The 18,912-nt window shown below is 42.3% G+C and overlaps 1 protein-coding gene across 1 annotated transcript in view; it reads right to left on the reverse strand.

The window, feature by feature from the left end:
* Nucleotides 1-18,013, reverse strand: part of LOC146502146 (uncharacterized) — a 65,139-nt gene extending 47,126 nt beyond the window's left edge. Inside the window, exons 1-5 of the mRNA XM_085133605.1 lie at nucleotides 17,677-18,013; nucleotides 17,304-17,582; nucleotides 13,116-13,337; nucleotides 1,401-1,567; nucleotides 318-355 (exon numbers count right to left, since the gene is read on the reverse strand). Of these exons, the coding sequence (XP_084989731.1) occupies nucleotides 318-355; nucleotides 1,401-1,567; nucleotides 13,116-13,337; nucleotides 17,304-17,370 (494 nt within the window). The 5' untranslated portion in view covers nucleotides 17,371-17,582; nucleotides 17,677-18,013. The remainder of the gene's footprint in view (nucleotides 1-317; nucleotides 356-1,400; nucleotides 1,568-13,115; nucleotides 13,338-17,303; nucleotides 17,583-17,676) is intronic.
* Nucleotides 18,014-18,912: the final 899 nt, after the last annotated feature.

Raw genomic sequence — 18,912 nt, forward strand, 5'->3', positions numbered from 1 at the left:
CAAAATACAGCTAAAAGTCCAAAATTTACACCGTCTATCACTTTTTTCAATAATGTTTAATGGGACTGCATTATTATTATGTTTGATACCTCTGCTTTAGACATTTTTTTTTAAAGGAGTCACCAAGTTTTTAATCTAAAGTTGATTTTCACTCTGACACTCAAATCATTTGTTTAAATGACATTTCTGGACTCCTGTGGGTTCACACCCTCACACACACTGTTTAATGGCCTTGTTTGCATCATATTCACATTATCAGTGTGCATGCAGTCAGAGAAGCACAGTGAGAGCTTAACGAATCATCTGTCAGCTCTTACCGTGATGAAGGCCTCCTGTCTCTCAGCCGGTCCATCCTCTGTAAACCAATCAGAAACCAGAACAATCGTTTACTTTCACCACACATTATTTCAGCTCGTGTGCAGCTGTTTGGTTTTACTTTAAGTGATTATTTGATTTACTTTTACACCAGGCTTCATTTAAAAAGTGCCTCTTGTGGTTTAAACCTTCATTTAGCTGCAGCTGTCCCTGAAGTTTTACAAACCTTCTGGCGATTAAACTTATTAAACCTTCACAGTATAATTTTTTAAAAACGACTCTGAATGTTAATGAACGTTTTAAATGTCCAGCTCGCTCATATTCATATTAATGTCGATACTTTACAGACAGGACAGATGCTGCGGTGACGAATGTTTGCATGTTGGATTTAAAACGCGGCTGACGGCCAACAAACTCCAACCACCCTCCTACAAGTGAGGTGCCTGAATGATTTAGAGGGACTGATTCATGCTGGGAGAATCAGCTTATTTGTTGTAAAAACAGCAAAAAATATTCTAAATTAAGAAAACTAATTAGCTCATTGTGACCAAAACATTTTAAATGGAAGTGAAAAAAAGAGTAGACTTTAGGAAAACACAACTGGCAGCAAAACATTAAAATATACTGGAAGTGTCTGTAGCTGAAGTGTTTTTGGCCTCAGCAGGCTTTCAAACACGTGAAAAACAATAAAAATAAACTAAAATAAGCAAAAACACTGAACTAAAAAGGAACTAAATATGGGGTTGAGTTGAGGCTCAGGTGAAAAAAAGAAAAAGAAACCAAAGAAAGTGAAGGAACTTCAGAAAACTGTAAATAGTATAAAGTAAAAAACTGTCTCCATTCAGTGTCACTGTGATTGGATTAACATCAGGTTCTCGATTAAATACAGATGACGAGGAGCACTGCATATTTACTCCAGTTCACTGTGTGCCTTTGACTGACAGCGAAACTCACTCGGCTTCGTTTATTTAAAAGCATCCAAGACGTAACTCACGCCTTCAACATAACGACGAAAACAATGACAGGTTAGCTGAGATGAACATGAAACATGGTTTGCAGGCAGATGTGAAGAATCTCGTTCGTACCCGCTGAATCATGCTCACGTGCTCCTCCGAGTCGCTGAAGTTTTTGGCGAGGTCAGAGATGCAGAGCGATTCGTGCTGACACGTGTGAACCCATCGCTGGTACTCGGCCGTCCCCGGAATCCTGTCGAAGAAGATCCTGAACGCCTCCCACACCGCCTCCTGACAAACTGACCACACACATACACACACACGTTTCTTTATATCATCACAACATCGTTTTCTAATCGGATCTGCACTTTTAAACTTGTACAAAATTATTCCAAGTGTCCAGTGTTGTCACATCTCACAGAGATGACAATTTATTTAAATCCAGATTGACTCCAATAGTTAACCAGCAGACATCAAAATGATCCTAAACCTTAGATCAGGTTTAAACCTTCGACCTGGTCTGATGACAGAAAAACTGCACAGGTGGATGTTGTGCCACATCACTGAAATAAAGAAGATGTGTGTGTGTTTTAATATAGTGACATTTCCACCTCCTCACAGTAGCCTCATTCTTTTTAATATAAACATCCATTTATGGATGTTTATATTCATAAACATCTACATGTTTATCTATATGCAAATACAGATTTGTTGTGAGGTAATTCTAAATGAATCAGACAGTTTCAGCTCTCCAACCTCCAGAGGACGTTTTTAACTCTGCAGCAGTGTCTGTGATGGATGAATTAACTGAGGAAGATTAAAAAACAAAAACTGATGGCACAGTAAGATTGATTTAGTCGTCCATCCATCTTCTTCTGCTGAAGTCTAACAGGCGTGCAGTTTTTGTCTATGAGTTTAAATCAGAGAAACTGCAATGAATAGCAGACATGTGGAGAAAGGCAAACTAAACCAAGGTGAGCCTTTCTTTTATGGGCTCTTTACTAGCCGAAACAAAGTCCATCAGAAAAGTAAAAAAAAAGAACCCCAAAGCTGGAGACACATGTGGGAGGTTAACAGACGCTGAGACAAAGACTGAGGGGAAGACAGTGCTGTTTATACACGAGGGTAAGTACAGCAGAAACAGCAGGGTAACAAGACACAGGAGGCAAAATCAAAGAAATTAGGCTAAACACAAGACAAACTACCAAAATAAAACAGGAAGTGACATATGAATTAAGATAAGATAAGATAAGATAAGATAAGATAAGATAAGATAAGATAAGATAAGATAAGATAAGATAAGATAAGACTTTATTGATCCCACAACGGGGAAATTTTTGCGTCACCTCAGCTCAGGTACAGATATCAGAAGGAAATACAAAAATACAAATAAGTACAATCAATGAAAAAAAGTACGATGATACACTATATACAATGGTAGCATACACAGTATGTGATTATGGATATAGTTGGAAATATGGAAGACATAAACTATATAGCTTGGAAGGTCATGGAAGGTCCATTATGCATGAAGTGGTGACTGTGGATGTTCACAGTGTCCAGTGACTTATGACATTGTGATTGAGGAGTTATAGAGTCTAACTGCTGTTGGGATGAATGATCTGCGAAAGCGCTCCTTCCTGCAGCGAGGGTGTTTCAGTCTCTGACTAAAAGAGCTGCTCAGCCCACTCACATACTCATGCAGTGGGTGATGTGGGTTGTTCATGATGGATGTCAGCTTTACTAGCATCCTCCCCTCACCAAACACCTCCACAGACTCCAGGGGACATCCCAGCACGGAGCTAGACCTCCGCACCAGTTTGTCAATCCTGCTCCTGTCCCTGTCAGTGCATCCACTCCCCCAGCAGGCCACTGCATAGGAAAGGGCAGATGCTACCACAGTGTCATAGAATGTCCTTAACAGAGTCCTGCAGACTCCAAAGGACCTCAGTCTCCTCAGCAGGTGGAGTCAACTCTGGCCCTTCTTATACAGGACGTCTGTATTTGTAGTCCAGTCCAGTTTATTGTTGAGGTGAACACCCAGGTACTTATAAGAGTCCACTATCTCAATGTCTTTCCCTTGGATGTTCACCGGTGTTGTAGGGGGTGACTTCCTCCTGAAGTCTATGATCATCTCCTTTGTCTTGCCGGCGTTGATTTGGAGTACGTTGGTCTCACACCAGCCAACAAAGTCACTGATGACCCCCCTGTATTCCTGATCATTCCCGTCGCATCCAATGATGGCTGTATCATCTGAGAACTTCTGTATATTATAACAGAAGTCTGAAGTGTAAAGGCTGAACAGGAAAGGTGAGAGAACCGTGCCCTGTGGTGCCCCCGTGCTGCAGATTACCACCTCGGACACACAGTCATGGAGCCTCACATACTGTGGTCTGTTGGTAAGGTAGTCGATGATCCATGCAGTCAGCTGTTTGCCTACTCCGGCTCCCTCCAGCTTCCCTCTCAGTAGTGCGGGCTGGATGGTGTTGAAAGCACTGGAGAAGTCAAAAAACATGATCCTCACAGTGCTCCCCGCCTGCTCTAAGTGAGAGAGGGATTGGTGTACCAGGTAGATGACAGCGTCATCCAACCCAATTCCAGAACGGTAGGCGAACTGCAGGGGGTCCAACACTGAGCCCACCAGTGGCTGAAGGTGGTGCAGGATGAGCCTTTCCATGGTCTTCATCAGATGAGAAGTCAAGGCAACAGGCCTGAAGTGGTTGGGCTCCCTGGGGTGTGCGATTTTTGGCACCGGAACCACACAGGAAGTCTTCCACAGTTCAGGAACCCTCTCCAGGCTCAGGCTCAGGTTGAAGATGTACAGGGCCACCTGACAGAGCTGGTCTGCACAGTCCCTGAGCAGTCTGGAGCAGATTCCATCCGGACCTGCTGCCTTCCTTGCCTTCGTCCTCTTGAGCTGATTTCTCACCTGATCAGCTGTGAAGTAGATGTGAGGCCGGGCTGGAGTGGGGGGTGGGGCTGGCTTTGTTGTGGATAGATGTGGATAGGGGTGAAGCAGGGTTGTGGTGAGAGGATTTCAATTCAATTCAATTCAATTCAATTCAATTCAATTCAATTCAATTCAATTCAATTTTATTTATATAGCGCCAAATCACAACAAAAGTCGCCTCAAGGCGCTTCATAGATACAGAGAAAACCCAACAATCATATGACCCCCTATGAGCAAGCACTTTGGCGACAGTGGGAAGGAAAAACTCCCTTTTAACAGGAAGAAACCTCCGGCAGAACCAGGCTCAGGGAGGGGCGGGGCCATCTGCTGCGACCGGTTGGGGTGAGAGAAGGAAGACAGGATAAAAGACATGCTGTGGAAGAGAGACAGAGGTTAATAACAGATATGATTCAATGTAGAGAGGTCTATTAATACATAGTGAGTGAGAAAGGTGACTGGAAAGGAAAAAACTCAATGCATCATGGGAATCCCCCGGCAGCCTACATCTATTGCAGCATAACTAAGGGAGGATTCAGGGTCACCTGGTCCAGGCTCTCCCTCCCATTCTACTTTTAAATACTCTAGGAACAACAAGTAGGCCTGCAGAGCGAGAGCGAAGTACTCTAATAGGGTGATATGGTACTACAAGGTCATTAAGATAAGATGGGGCCTGATTATTTAAGACCTTGTATGTGAGGAGCAGGATTTTGAATTCAATTCTGGATTTAACAGGAAGCCAATGAAGGGAAGCCAAAACAGGAGAAATATGCTCTCTCTTTCTAGTCCCTGTCAGGACTCTTGCTGCAGCATTTTGGATTAGCTGAAGGCTTTTCAGGGAGTTTTTTGGACATCCTGATAATAATGAATTGCAGTAGTCCAGCCTGGAAGTAATAAATGCATGAACTAGTTTTTCAGCGTCACTCTGAGACAGGATATTTCTAATTTTAGAGATGTTGCGCAATTGGAAGAACGCAGTCTTACATATTTGTTTAATATGTGCATTGAAGGACATATCCTGGTCAAAAATGACTCCAAGGTTCCTCACAGTGTTACTGGAGGCCAAGGTAATGCCATCCAGAGTAAGAATCTGGTTAGATACCATATTTCTAAGCTTTTCAGCGCCGAGTACAATAACCTCAGTTTTATCTGAATTAAGAAGCAGAAAGTTAGCGGCCATCCAAGTCTTTATGTCTTTAAGACATTCCTGCAGTTTAACTAATTGGTGTGTGTTATCTGGCTTCATGGACAGATAGAGCTGGGTGTCATCTGCATAGCAGTGAAAATGTATGCTATGTCTTCTAATGATGCTGCCTAAGAGAAGCATGTATAATGTAAACAGAATTGGTCCTAGCACTGAACCCTGTGGAACTCCATAATTAACCTCAGTGTGTGAAGAGGACTCTCCATTTACATGCACAAATTGGAGTCTATTAGATAGATATGATACAAACCACTGCAGTGCAATACCTGTAATACCTACAGCATGTTCTAATCGCTCTAATAGGATATTATGGTCAACAGTATCAAATGCTGCACTAAGGTCTAGCAGGACAAGCACAGAGATGAGTCCACTGTCAGAGGCCATAAGAAGATCATTTGTAACCTTCACTAAAGCTGTTTCTGTGCTGTGATGAACTCTGAAACCTGACTGAAACTCTTCAAATAAACCATTCCTCTGCAGATGATCTGTTAGCTGTTTGACAACTACTCTTTCAAGGATTTTTGATATGAAAGGAAGGTTGGAGATTGGCCTATAATTAGCTAAGACTGCTGGGTCTAGAGATGGCTTTTTGAGTAAAGGTTTAACTACAGCCAGCTTGAAGGCCTGGTAGATAGCCGATTATTAGAGATAGGTTGATCATATTTAAGATCGAAGAATTAATTAATGGCAGGACTTCTTTGAGCAGTTTTGTAGGAATGGGGTCTAAAAGACACGTTGATGGTTTGGAGGAAGTAATTATTGAAGTTAACTCAGAAAGATCAATTGGAGAAAAAGAGTCTAACTTAACATCAATGGTACTAAGAGTAGCTGTAGATAATATTACATCTGTGGGATGATTATTGGTAATTTTTTCTCTAATGATAAAAATTTTATTTGTGAAGAAGTTCATGAAGTCATCACTAGTTAACGTTAAAGGGATGGTTGGCTCAAAAGAGCCCTGACTTTTTGTCAGCCTGGCTACAGTGCTGAAGAGAAACCTGGGGTTGTTCTTATTTTCTTCAATCAGTGATGAATAGTAAGATGTTCTGGCTTTGTGGAGGGCTTTCTTATAAAGCAACAAACTATTTCTCCAGGCTAAATGATGATCCTCTAAATTCGTGACACGCCATTTCCTCTCCAGATTACGGGTCATCTGCTTTAGGGTACGTGTTTGAGAATTATACCACGGAGTCAGGTACTTCTGATTAGAGACCTTAGTTTTCACTGGAGCTACAGTATCCAGAGTCGTACGTAGTGAGGAGGTGAAATTATTAACAAGATAATCGACCTCTGTTGGGGTAGCGTTCAGATAGCTGCTCTGCTCTGTGTTGGTACAGGGCATTGAAAATGATAACAGTGGGTGGATTATATTCTTAAACTTAGTTACAGCGCTTTCAGAAAGACATCTACTTTGATAAAGTCTACTCTCCACTGCTGTGTAATCAATTATTGTAAATGTAAATGTTATCAGGAAATGATCAGACAGGAGAGGGTTTTCAGGAAACACTGTTAAATGTTCAGTTTCTATGCCATATGTTAAAACAAGATCTAGAGTGTGATTAAAGTGGTGGGTGGGTTCTTTTACATTTTGAGAGAAACCAATTGAGTCTAATAACAGATTAAATGCCATGTTGAGGCTGTCATTTTTAGCATCTACATGGATGTTAAAATCACCCACAATAATTATTTTATCTGAGCTCAGAACTAAATTAGATATAAAGTCTGAGAAATCAGACAGAAACTCTGTGTAAGGCCCAGATGGACAATAGATGATAACAAGTAAGACTGGTTTCTGAGTTTCACAGCTGGGGTGGACAATGTTAAGCATCAGGCTTTCAAATGAATTAAAAGTCTGTCTTGGTCTTTCATTAATTAATAGACTGGTGTGAAAAATTGCTGCCACACCGCCCCCTCGGCCTGTGCTTCGAGATTTCTGGTAGTTAGAATGACTCGGGGGTGTTGATTCATTTAAACTAACATAATCATCCTGCTGCAACCAGGTTTCTGTAAGGCAGAGTAAATCAATTTGTTGATCAATTATTAAGTCATGTACTAACAGAGACTTGGAGGAGAGAGACCTAATATTTAATAATCCACATTTCACTGTTTTACTCTTTGGTTCAGATGTGGATACTGTATTGTTCTTTCTTTGTAATTGTTTATGTTTAAGTTGTTTGTTGCTGGTTTTTAGTTTGTTTTTTGTCTTTTTGGAAGCTGACACAGTCTCTATGGAGATGGGTTTTTGGGGGGGTAGCAGGAAAGGAGAGCTCAGGTGACAATGGCAATGCACCCGGAGGGGGGGGGGGGGCGCGGCAACTGGAGGGGGGTTAATGGAACCTGGGGGGTGGGAGAGGTGATAAGTGGGCCATTGTCAAATCTGTTAAAAAACAGATTCAAGTCGTTAGCCCACCCCAGCAGACACCGTGGCTCCTCCATTGTCCTGGAAGTGTCCAGAGATTTTTTTCATGTTCCTCCAGACTTCTCTGATGTTTTTCTGTTGGAGTTGGTTTTCCATCTTCTTCCTGAAGCACTCCTTGCCTTCTCGGATCTTGTATTTAAGATCCTTTTGGACTTTCTTAAGTTCCTCCTTGTCTCCCGACCAGAAAGCACTCTTCTTCTTGTTCAGCAGGGCCTTCAGTTCTGGGTTGACCCACGGTTTATTGTTTGAGAAACACTGTATCTTTTTGGTAGGCACAGTGTTCTCAACACAGAAATTAATGTAGTCCGTGATGCAGTGAGGGAGGGCGTCGATGTCCTCACCGTGAGGCTTGCAGAGTTCCTGCCAGTCTGTGCATTCAAAACAGTCTCTTAAGGCCTCAGTGCATTCCTCAGACCACACCCTTATCACATTCTTCGTGGGGGGGGTTCCTCTTCACCATAGGAGTGTAGGTGGGGTGGAGAAGGACCAGGTTGTGGTCTGAGTGGCCAAGCGGGGGGAGGGGTGATGCACTGTAAGCCTGCTTTGTGTTGGCAAACAATAGATCCAGGGTTTTGCTGTCCCTTGTATGGCAGTCAACGTACTGGGAGAAGTTAGGGAGAGTGCCAGATAGTGAGGCATGATTGAAGTCCCCAGAAATAATAATGAGGGACTGCGGATGTGCCATCTGTAGCTGAGAGACAGTGGAGTGAATATAATCACAGGCTGCTGTAGCGTTGGCCGAGGGTGGGATGTAAACAGTCAGCACAATAACGTGTGAAAATTCCCTGGCCAGGTGGTATGGCCGGATGCTAACTGCCAACAGTTCAATGTCTTTGGTACAGCTCTGTTCCTTCACAGTGATGTGCCCCGGGTTACACCATGTCTCATTGACATACATTGCTAGTCCCCCACCTCTCCTCTTACCACTCTCCATTGCATTCCGTCTGCTCTAACCAGTTGAACGCCATCCAGAGTTATGACAGAGTCCGGTGTGTGATCCGTGAGCCATGTCTCAGTGAACAGGAGGAGGCTGCTCTGCTTGTACTCCCACTGCAGTCTGGTTAGCGCAATTAGCTCTTCCATCTTGTTGGGTAAAGATCTTACATTACCCATGAGAATGGATGGAATGCTTGGTTTGTACCGTCTCCTTCTTTCCTGGTACTTCACTCCAGCCCTGTGTCCCCTCCTCCAACGTCGTAATTCCTTTGGAATCTTGGGTCGCTCCTCCGGGAGTACTTTCCTGTTACTTTCCTGTTGCTTAACTTAACAAAAAGATGAGACAGGAAACACTGAGGGAACAAATCTACAAACAACCTAAACCACAGTCACACCCGGGGTCATTCAATTCAATTCAATTCTTGAATTGCCTACTTTAGGCAATTGAAGAGTTGCCTAAAGTAGCTTTGTATCGTAAGGCCCCACAATAATACTGAGAAAACAGAGAAAGCCGTCTGCTGTGAATGCTTAGAGGTGAGTGGAGGAAGACAATCAATGATTTCATCGACTGACGCCCATGAAAATATTCACATGAGAATGCTGCACCACAGACGTGATCGTGGTTTTATTTAGGCAGCAAAGATGCAATACTTATTATTACTACAGAAATCAGATCAGTATTTCTTGCTTTGTCTGAATGAACCACCACCATCTGTGGAAACGTCAGCTTCTGTCTGGTTTCACTGGGAATAACTAAAGAAGGTCCATCGTTGGGATCTGTGAGCAAAGCTGTATGATTTTCCCTTTTTAAACAACACACTGAAGCCTTCGGTATGTCCAAATTTACAGAACACACACGAGACTTTGAGCTAATCCGCTCTGAATCAATCGGAAAATAAAGTCCGTGTTAGACGGGGATAAAAGATCAAACAGGAGCGCGAGCAGAGATAAGACGAGAAAGATGAAAAGATATGTGCATGACACGAAAATCAGCGGAGATGAAGCGTGAACGTGTGAACACAGAATTAAGCTATCAGAGTGGGGCGGGATCTTTCTGACATTTACAGCACAGGATAAAGGAACACGAACACAGCACGCAGCTCTGCAGGCTGCAGACGCTGCGCATACATGGGTAAACATTAAAACACATTTAATTTGGCTTCTTGCAAGTAGGAGCTCCTGGGTGCCGGTAATAACAATAAATAGTCATAAAAGAGTGAATTTTAACTGAGGGAAAAACGTATTCTCCTCGAACACACAAATAAACTCTCACTGAACATCTGAAGAGATTCACGCGTCTTGTTTATGAAATTCATGTTTTATCCACAACTACTCAGGCCCGTTTTTCTTTGGTAGTATCCAGCGCGAGCTGCATTTAAAACTGATGTCACAAACAGTTTTCATCCGTCATCTCAGTGCTGCTCTGTCAGGGGCAACTCAGATGAGATTGAGGCTTAAAAAGAAAGAGATTTATTAGACAAGCTATGAGCACAACGAAGAAAAATCTGAATTATGTGAGGACTCTTTGGCCTTTAGACGCCATTTAATTATTTTTAGGGGGTACTTGGGGCGCGAGGTGCACAGCTATGCCCCCCGCGGGGGTCTAGACGCTGACGGTGTGGGGAGGGAGGTGAAGGCTGATGTGGATCAATGTGAAGTGCAAGGGGAGCTCGGATGGAAAACGAAGATGGAGGAGGGCGCCATCGATCTGAAGCCACAGCCGGGAGCGGCGGAGGAGGGAGGAGTTTAAAAATGACGGCAGCGAAATGCTCGAGGTGGATGTCGCGACCAACTAGAACTTTTATATATATAACCCCATGTTTTCATGCACATGGGCGCCCGCTGCTGAAGGTCATTGGGCACACTTGAACAGTTTGTCCATATGAAGAGTGGTGTGGCATTACTAACAAAAGGAGATGGCGTCCCACGACTTGTGCCAACCGTTCACAAGCAGACTGAAGGGCGGTGAGGTTTTGCACTCATGCTGTAACCTGCTGACGTGCTTTAAAGCTTCAACAACAGGCTTTTAAATCCACAGCTGAACTGCTGCTGTATTAAGATGTGCTTGTTATAAAGCTTCTTCTTAGCAGCTTCAGAGCTGACCTCTGTGAGTAACGATAATGAGCTTTGTGAAAATGGAGTGAAGTGGAGGTTGATTTGGTTTTGTCCTCTTTCTGGGGATTTTGCACTGACAGATTTTATCATCATCAGAAAGCCATTAAAACCAGGAGTTTCCTTTAGCAGCAAGAGAAGATACGAGACTCAGTCTGCAACGTTTTTCACCTGGATGTCCACATTTATACAGCCTGCATGCAAAAACCACACATGTGAAGAAGTATCTATAATGAGGAGTTTCTAGTCCAGCAGTCTGATCTTCCTGGCCTCATCAGCTCTCCTTCACACCTTTCCTTAAGCTCATGGTGTTTTGTATAAAGCTCAAGAAAAAGTGATTAGAAAGCGGCGGGGGGTGGGGGTGGGGTGGGGTGGGGTGGGGGGACTCCTCACACTGTCCTGCATCTGTCGCTCAGAAGATTCGTGCGGAGGCCGTTTGTTTTACAGGTACGATCCCCATGCTTCTGTTCCTGTGCTGAACAAGCCGCACAGATCGGCACTTTTCTGTGTGGAGGAGGGGAGTGACTCACGTCTGTGACTCACTTCATCGCTCCTCAGTGGTGCTGTGACGGGTCAGCTGGCTCGAGTGTGGGATCATGTACCTGTGCTTTCCTCCACTCCCCCCCCCCCCCTTCCTCCACAGTAAAACTGCCTGCTGGAAACCGTGTGAAGAAACCGACACTTCTGCACTTTGTCTTTTCTTTGTGTGGATGTCTGCAGGTAAAATCTACTAAATTTAAGGCTTTTAAAGCTCCTCTTGAAGTTCACTCTGATTAAATTTAAGACTTGAAAGCATGCAAACACTTAAAACCAGTAAAATTATATTCACAGCATCATGTTTAATTGCTTTGTCCTCCACATTTAAAAAAATTGTGGAGCCACAAATTTAATTTTCTCACAACAAAAGGCAGCACAGTGGAGAGAGCAGTGCCAGTTAAAGTTGAAGAAAAGCTATAAATTTGGAGATTACCTTTCCAAATGTGCATGTTTTTAGGAAAAGCATTGCTTCCCTTTCTGATACTGAACTGAAATCTCCATGCTGGAGCACCAACATCAGCCTATTCTTTGAACTTTTTTTTAACTTTTAACAACCCCTACATCCCCACACCTCACCTTTTTTTTACACCATCAGTGGTTCCAACACTCTATCGTACTGCTAAATGTAAGGACCTCATCTTAAGGAAGAGGTAATAATAAGGCGTGCATTCAGCGCTGTCATCCGATCCCTCCAGATGTTCTTTGATATTTATTCCCTCTCCCGTCTTCATCAAATGATTTCTGAACATTTCTGAACAAACTGATGTAAATTAATTCTGATGTCAGTCAGTGAGGCTCATAAACAGCCAGAATAAAGAGGAGACATAGCGCTCAAAGCACGCCGTGTCACGAACAGAAGCATATGGGTGCAGTCTGTAACAGGGTGGAGGTTCACGACTGTTTCAGCTGTTTACTGCCTCCTGCATCCACCCACATACACAATTCTTACCAAAGCATCAGAAAACATTTTTTTTTCACTTAGAAAATAAGCAGATAGTAAAATATTTTTCACAGTTTTTATTGCTGTTGTGGGAAACTTTCTTACCTTCAGCCCTGCACAAAATGCAAATAAGAGCTGGTCTGGTGAAAGGACCCCCATAATGAGCCGCTAATTAAGGCATAATGTCGTGTAACTTTGCACGTGTGCATCAAACCTATACTCCACTGGAAAAAAACATCTTTCTAAACTTTACTTTGAAGCAGATTTACCAAACTCAATATTTCTCTCATGGTTTAATGCATGATTTTTACATCCTGGTGACCACTGACACATTCTTTACACTTGAGCTTCAAAATAAAAGCCCAAAAAGGGCCTGTTTGTAGAAGGAATTTGAACAATATCAATATTTGGCCGATAATTCGGAGTTGTTTGCAGATTTATAGGCAGAACACCAGCAAATGATTTAGGAAAGGTAAGATAAGAAGCCCTCCCTGAGACTGGTTCTTCCTGTTATAAGGGTTTTATTTTTCTTGCCACTGTCTCATCAGGAGTTGTCTGATTGTTGGGGTTTCCCTCTATTATTGCAGGGGCTTTACCTTACAACATAAACCACCTTGAGGCGACTGCTGTGATTTGGTGCTATATAAATAAAACTTGAATTCAGTTGTAGTATACCTGTAATTTATCAGAGGAATACTGCTGACAACAGCGATTAGGGGGTATTATTGTCTCCAAACGAATACAAATTGTACCTCTGAGCTGGTAGTACGCCTGGTGGCTTGCGATCACCTCACTGATGGTCTCCTGGGGGCACATTCTCACTCCGGAGTGTAAAAACACCGACCTCTTGGATCGGCGTAGCTCTAGTTCAAACCCTGAACTTTTGGTGAGGGCGGGCATCCTCAGCAGCTGCGCCAGTCCCGCCAGGCCAACGGCCTCCATCTTCACCCCCGAGTCCATCTTTCCATCGCCCTCTGAGCCAGACAAAGAGAGGAGGTAAAAAATAACTTCAGGGTCAAAACACAGTCATTGCAGAGCAGATCGCGGTCAGATCCAAATCCCTGGCATTTGTTTAGAGCAACAGATGGGTGGTGTTTACTACAAAGAGCAGCGCAGCTCATGTCACCAGATTTAAACAACATTTGAAAACAGTCGAAATCAGATTTAAAGTCATTTTCTGCCACTGGCGACACAAACGACGCTGCCTGATTTAAACCCCATCCGCCTGGTACTACAAGAGGCTTAAAACAAACAGGAGAAGAAGCTTGGAGCTGCAGGAGAGGAATCAGAGCCGAACGCAGTGAAGAGCAGATAAAACACCAGCTGCTGCTACGCTGCTGTGGTAAATAAACAGATGCCAGATATTTCAGAGACAAACACACATCGTGACGAGTCAAACGCAGACTGATGGAGCAGCATCAGGACCACAGTGACACCACCGCCGGTCTGATTTACTCCCTTAGTTATGCTGCAATAGGTGTAGGCTGCTGGGGGATTCCCATGATGCACTGGGTGTTTCTTCTTCAGTCACCATGTGTATACACCCTTCTGTATTTAATCATTAGTTCTTATTAATCTCAACCACAACCGTCACAACCTGGCTCTTCCTGAGCCAGGTTGTGACGGTGGTTTCTTCCGCTTAAAAGGAAGTTTTTTCCTTTGCTTATTCAAAAGGGGGGTTGTTTGATTGTTGGAGATTTCTCTGTATTTTGTAGGATCATTACCTTAAAATATTAAGTGCCTCAAGGCACTTAAAATATTGGAGGTATAGAAATAAAACTGAATTAAATTTGCAGGAAGCTCATTTCTATCACTATTGCTCCCTCCTTATTCCCTCACAGATAAGCAAAGACCTCAAGATACTTTACCTCCTCCACTTGAGGCAGAAACGCCTTCCCAACCTGGAGGGGACACTTAGAGGTGCCAGTTCTTATCCCAGTCGCTTCGCACTCGGCTGCAAACTGACCACCGAACCTGACAAGTTCTGCTCATAACTTCAGTACATAAACGTGATGAAGAGACTCAATGATGGAGGGCAGCCCTGGCTCATCCTAATGTACACATGTCCAGGTTAATGTTTCTGTATGAGTCCAATATCATGTCCAATATTCTACATCACATTTATTACCAGAGTTGTCTTCAAATAGCACTTTTATAGAACAAATGTCTTACAGTTGGCAACCACCATGTTTCCCAAGAAGAACATGATGAAGAAGAATTTCATGCTGCAGCGAAAAACATCCCGACCTGGGATATTTTCCACCGCAATACCTCCTCACACAGGAAACAGTTCACTTCAGATGTTTTCTCACTACATATATATATATATATATATATATATATATATATATATATATATATATATATATATATATATATAGTGAGAAAACATCTGAAATATAAATTGATTTATAATAAACATCTTCTCACATGACAGCAGCTGTTTGCAGAAAAATGAGAAAGCAGTGAAAGAAAAGCAGTGACATCACAGGATTAATTAAAAAAAAAAAAAGGTTGTTACTTCCACAGGACACATCATCAAAGATGTGCTCTGAAAGCAAACGCACAGCTTCATGGCTACGAGCTGGTAAACAGAGTCAGAGAGTATTTTATAACCGGCAGATTTACAGTTTTTGTGTTTTAGCTCATAAGATAAACCTGAACTTTCAGACACCACACCAGCTTGTTAACAGTGTGTTAGCAGCATATTACCAGGATGTTAGCAGCATGCTAGCAGCTTGTTAACACTGTATTAGTTGCGTGTAAGCAGCATGCTAGCAGCGTGTTAGCAGCATGTTAGCAGCGTGTTAGTAGTGTGTTATCAGCTTGTTAACAGCGTGTTAGCAGCATGTTAGCAGCAAGTTAGTAGCGTGTTAGCAACATGTGAGCAGCATGTTCGTAGCATGTAAGCAGCAGACACAGATGCAAACTCTAACATCACTGCCCAGATATGAGGAGACTGGATCCACACTTCGTTCCCTCAGTGGTCTCATTCAGAGGGTAAAAGGTCTGGAAGTTCTTAGTTTGACTTGTTTTATCACCACAGCTAATTTTTACATTCTCCCCTCTGGCTGTCTCGGTTAGTTACACAATAATCACTCGACAAATCTTTATATTAAATTGTCATGGACATGACTACAGAGCACAACAACGTAGGCATCAAGATTTGTGACTGAGATTTGTGTTCTTACAGGCGAGTCCCTGAAAGGTTTTAGGTTATCAGTATCGAAGTGTCAGCAGTTTGAAGGCTGGTATTAAATGATCTTTCTAGAGACACTGACTTTCTGTGACTTCCTAACATGCTGCTACACAACACTTATCCCATTTTTTTTCTTTCTTACAGACCTTTAAGTTTATTTTAGTTCAACATACATAGATGACAATAACATATTTACATGCGTGACATTTTTTGCAAAGAAAATAAATCGTAAAGAAGCTGCAGCGTTACAGCTGAGTGCAGAAGAAAGTCTCCAAGATATGTTATGAAGCATTAATGTGACTAAATCCTCAGTATCCTACAGAACCTGATGGATTCTGGACATTAAAGTCAGCCTGAATCAGAAGATTTTATAACTGTAAATTATGCACATTTTTTCTAGTTTTCTAACTGTAAACATCATAATTGTTAAAATTTATGAATCCTGACATCTTCTGAACACCAAAGCTTTTACTGTCTGCACTGACTGGGAATGTGGGATGTAAAAGTATTTAAATACTTCACTTCTGAGTTTGCTCTCATTAGATACCGTTTTCTATCCAAAGAAGCTGCAGTGTTGAAAATGTCCAGGTTAATTTTGATGATGTGCTTTTTTATGCAGTATTAATGTGACTAAATCCTTCCGTATCACTGCCGACATTAATTCTGCGCTTCAGTTTGAAGGAGCAGTAATACCTGTAAATGATGCAGTATGTGTTATTAATAAACAAGGGAACATCAGGAAAAACAGAAACGGATTAATTAAAGATATTAAACCTGTGAGCGATGCAGAAATGTTTCTAAAGGTTTCTAATGACTGAACTGAGAAAGAGACCACCACCAAATTGCACCAATAAAACCTTTTTGTGTTGAATATTTTATAAAGCTGTCTGGTGCTGCATGTAGCTCCATGTTTTTGACCTTTTCTTCTGATTCTCTCTATGTTCTTGTTTCTAAACCTCCACCTATCCCTCACATTCACTTTGGGCACATGCCGTGATCTTTCCCTACATTAATCTGTGTGAGTCCTTCAGCATTTCTCTGTTTTGTGTTTATCTGCTGCATGGAGCAGAGCTGAGTTCAGTGTTTGCCTTACAGTCATTGCTCAGGGTCGACTCTCTCCTTCAGGCGCCCACACACACTAAAACTGGAAGCACTCGCTGTACCAAAAGGATGCTCCTAAACAAGAGGTTTGTTGTAGATAAATTTAGGATAGCATGAGTCAAAGTGAGGGTTGTAATTCATCGGGCTGCTTTTGGGAGAAATAAACAGCCTGAGAAATGTTTTGAAGTGAAGGTGAACTTTGTTTTATAACTTTGATTATCAGCCCCTCTTTTGTCAGATTTTTAGCTTTCTTTCTTTCCTGAATAAGTGAGGAGAGAAAGCTGTAATTCAAATTGTGAAGCTGTCAGCACGCCAGCCATGAATCTACTGAACTGCCATTATCTGTTTCTGCATTTCCATTTGCATTGAGGACATGTTTGCACACACATAAATGGAGGAAGGCAAACTTCTTGCGATGTCACCATGCATTTAAACTGCCTTTTTGGTATCCTCGGGGGGAAAGTGACAGTCCAATTCCACGATAACTTCACAGCCAAGTACTTACGCAATCGTAAGTACTTACGCAATTTGCTTCACATTGTGACCAAGTTTAGTACGAGTATAGATAGCCTTACTCTTTAAACCCTCATATCTAACCTCTCTGTTTGCAAAGAATAAAAAGCGAACCAACGAGGCTCACCTTTAATCACGGCAGCCTGCGGAGCAACAGCGAGCAGCAGAGCGAGTCCAAATGCCCAAAGCATCATGAAGGACGGTCTCCTGAAATATGAACGTCAAAGTAAATCCAGCAGCACAAGGGAAGGTGTCAGCGGAGAGGAGGGGGCTCCTCTGACTCAGGTGGAGATCATGGGCGTGGGTCGACCTCGTGTCATTCGGGGGACCCTGAGCGGCTGCTGAAACGCTCCCGATGAATTCCAGGATGCGTGTGGAAGCGTAAACCGATCCAGAACAGGACCTGCTGCAAAGTGTGGCAAGAGTGACGAGGTTAAAAAAGTAGGCACTGTTTCTGGAATAATCTGTTTATCTACTGCTCAGACATAATCCGTCTTTACCTCGCAGCCCTCGCAGCGCAGGCGTCATCCTGTTAGTGGCTTTCTGGGGGCATCTGTCAACCACAATGACTAGTTTGCTCGACGCACCCCCTCCTGGCCCAGCCGGACACGCCGTGCCATGGTTCCCCGGCTGCTTTCAATCAAGGCATCCTGCAGGCCTCACCGCTCCGAGTGGTCCTCACGAGCACATCACATGTCTGCACAGACTCAGGTTGCTGGACCTTTGAGTCTTTGCTGATGTTTTTCTGTTTCGTTTGGCGGTTTCCTGCACATTTCTGTCTCCGGACTTCATTGTTTCAATTCAAAAACCTGATAGCTGCACAAAACTATGACAACTGTTGGGCTCGGAGGAATAAATGAATACTTAAATCCTCCGCTCAATGTACTTTCATGTCTTTGTTACAAATACAATAAGTCCAGAAGCTTATGCCATCTCAGGGTTTAAGTCCCAGGAAGCTCCAGACAAATGATGTTTGTTCCACAAGTGCAGGAAATCTGACTCCGACACATGAAAATAGATGATTTTAGATCAGAGAGCTGAAACTGCACAGCACGCAGAGCCTTGGGATGAAAAGAAGAAATAAGATCAGTCGTTTTACTTGAACACAGTAAAAAAAATTTACATTTTAATGACTCTGCTCTTTTACTTGAACTATGATGTTTCTGCCAACAAAATAAAACTCATTTAAAACATTTAAATTCCTTCTTGCCATCTTATCTGTAGCACTTTTACTTTTATATTCTGCTTAATTAATAAATAGAGTTCATTTAGAATATGGATCAGTTTAATATTAAACTTCTCAAACATCTGATGTGAAAATTCTTATTTAATCTGCCTGTAAAGAAGCCGTTTACAGAAATCTGACTCTGGATAAAGAGAAAACAATATTGTAGATCAGAGAGAGGGACAGAGCCTCCATATGAAGTTTATGTACACATTGTTGTAATTCAAACATATGTGAATAGTTTTCTTTATATGTTGTTGTATTTTCTTCCATTAAATTACTGTGACATTCAAAGCCCTGAAAAACATGAACACGCTGTTATCACTAACGCAACAATTAAAATCCCTGTGTTCACAACAAATATGAAAAGTAAACCCACTTTAAAACAAAAATCTTTTTTTACTACTTATTAAATTTCCCAACCCGATTAATGAATAAATTATGTGTACACATATTTTGCAATTTTCAGTTTTCAATTAAAAACTTTTCTTCTTAATTAGCTGACCTTTAC

This window comes from Neolamprologus multifasciatus, chromosome 15 (genome assembly GCF_963576455.1).
Source record: "Neolamprologus multifasciatus chromosome 15, fNeoMul1.2, whole genome shotgun sequence".
NCBI classification, from domain to species: domain Eukaryota; kingdom Metazoa; phylum Chordata; class Actinopteri; order Cichliformes; family Cichlidae; genus Neolamprologus; species Neolamprologus multifasciatus.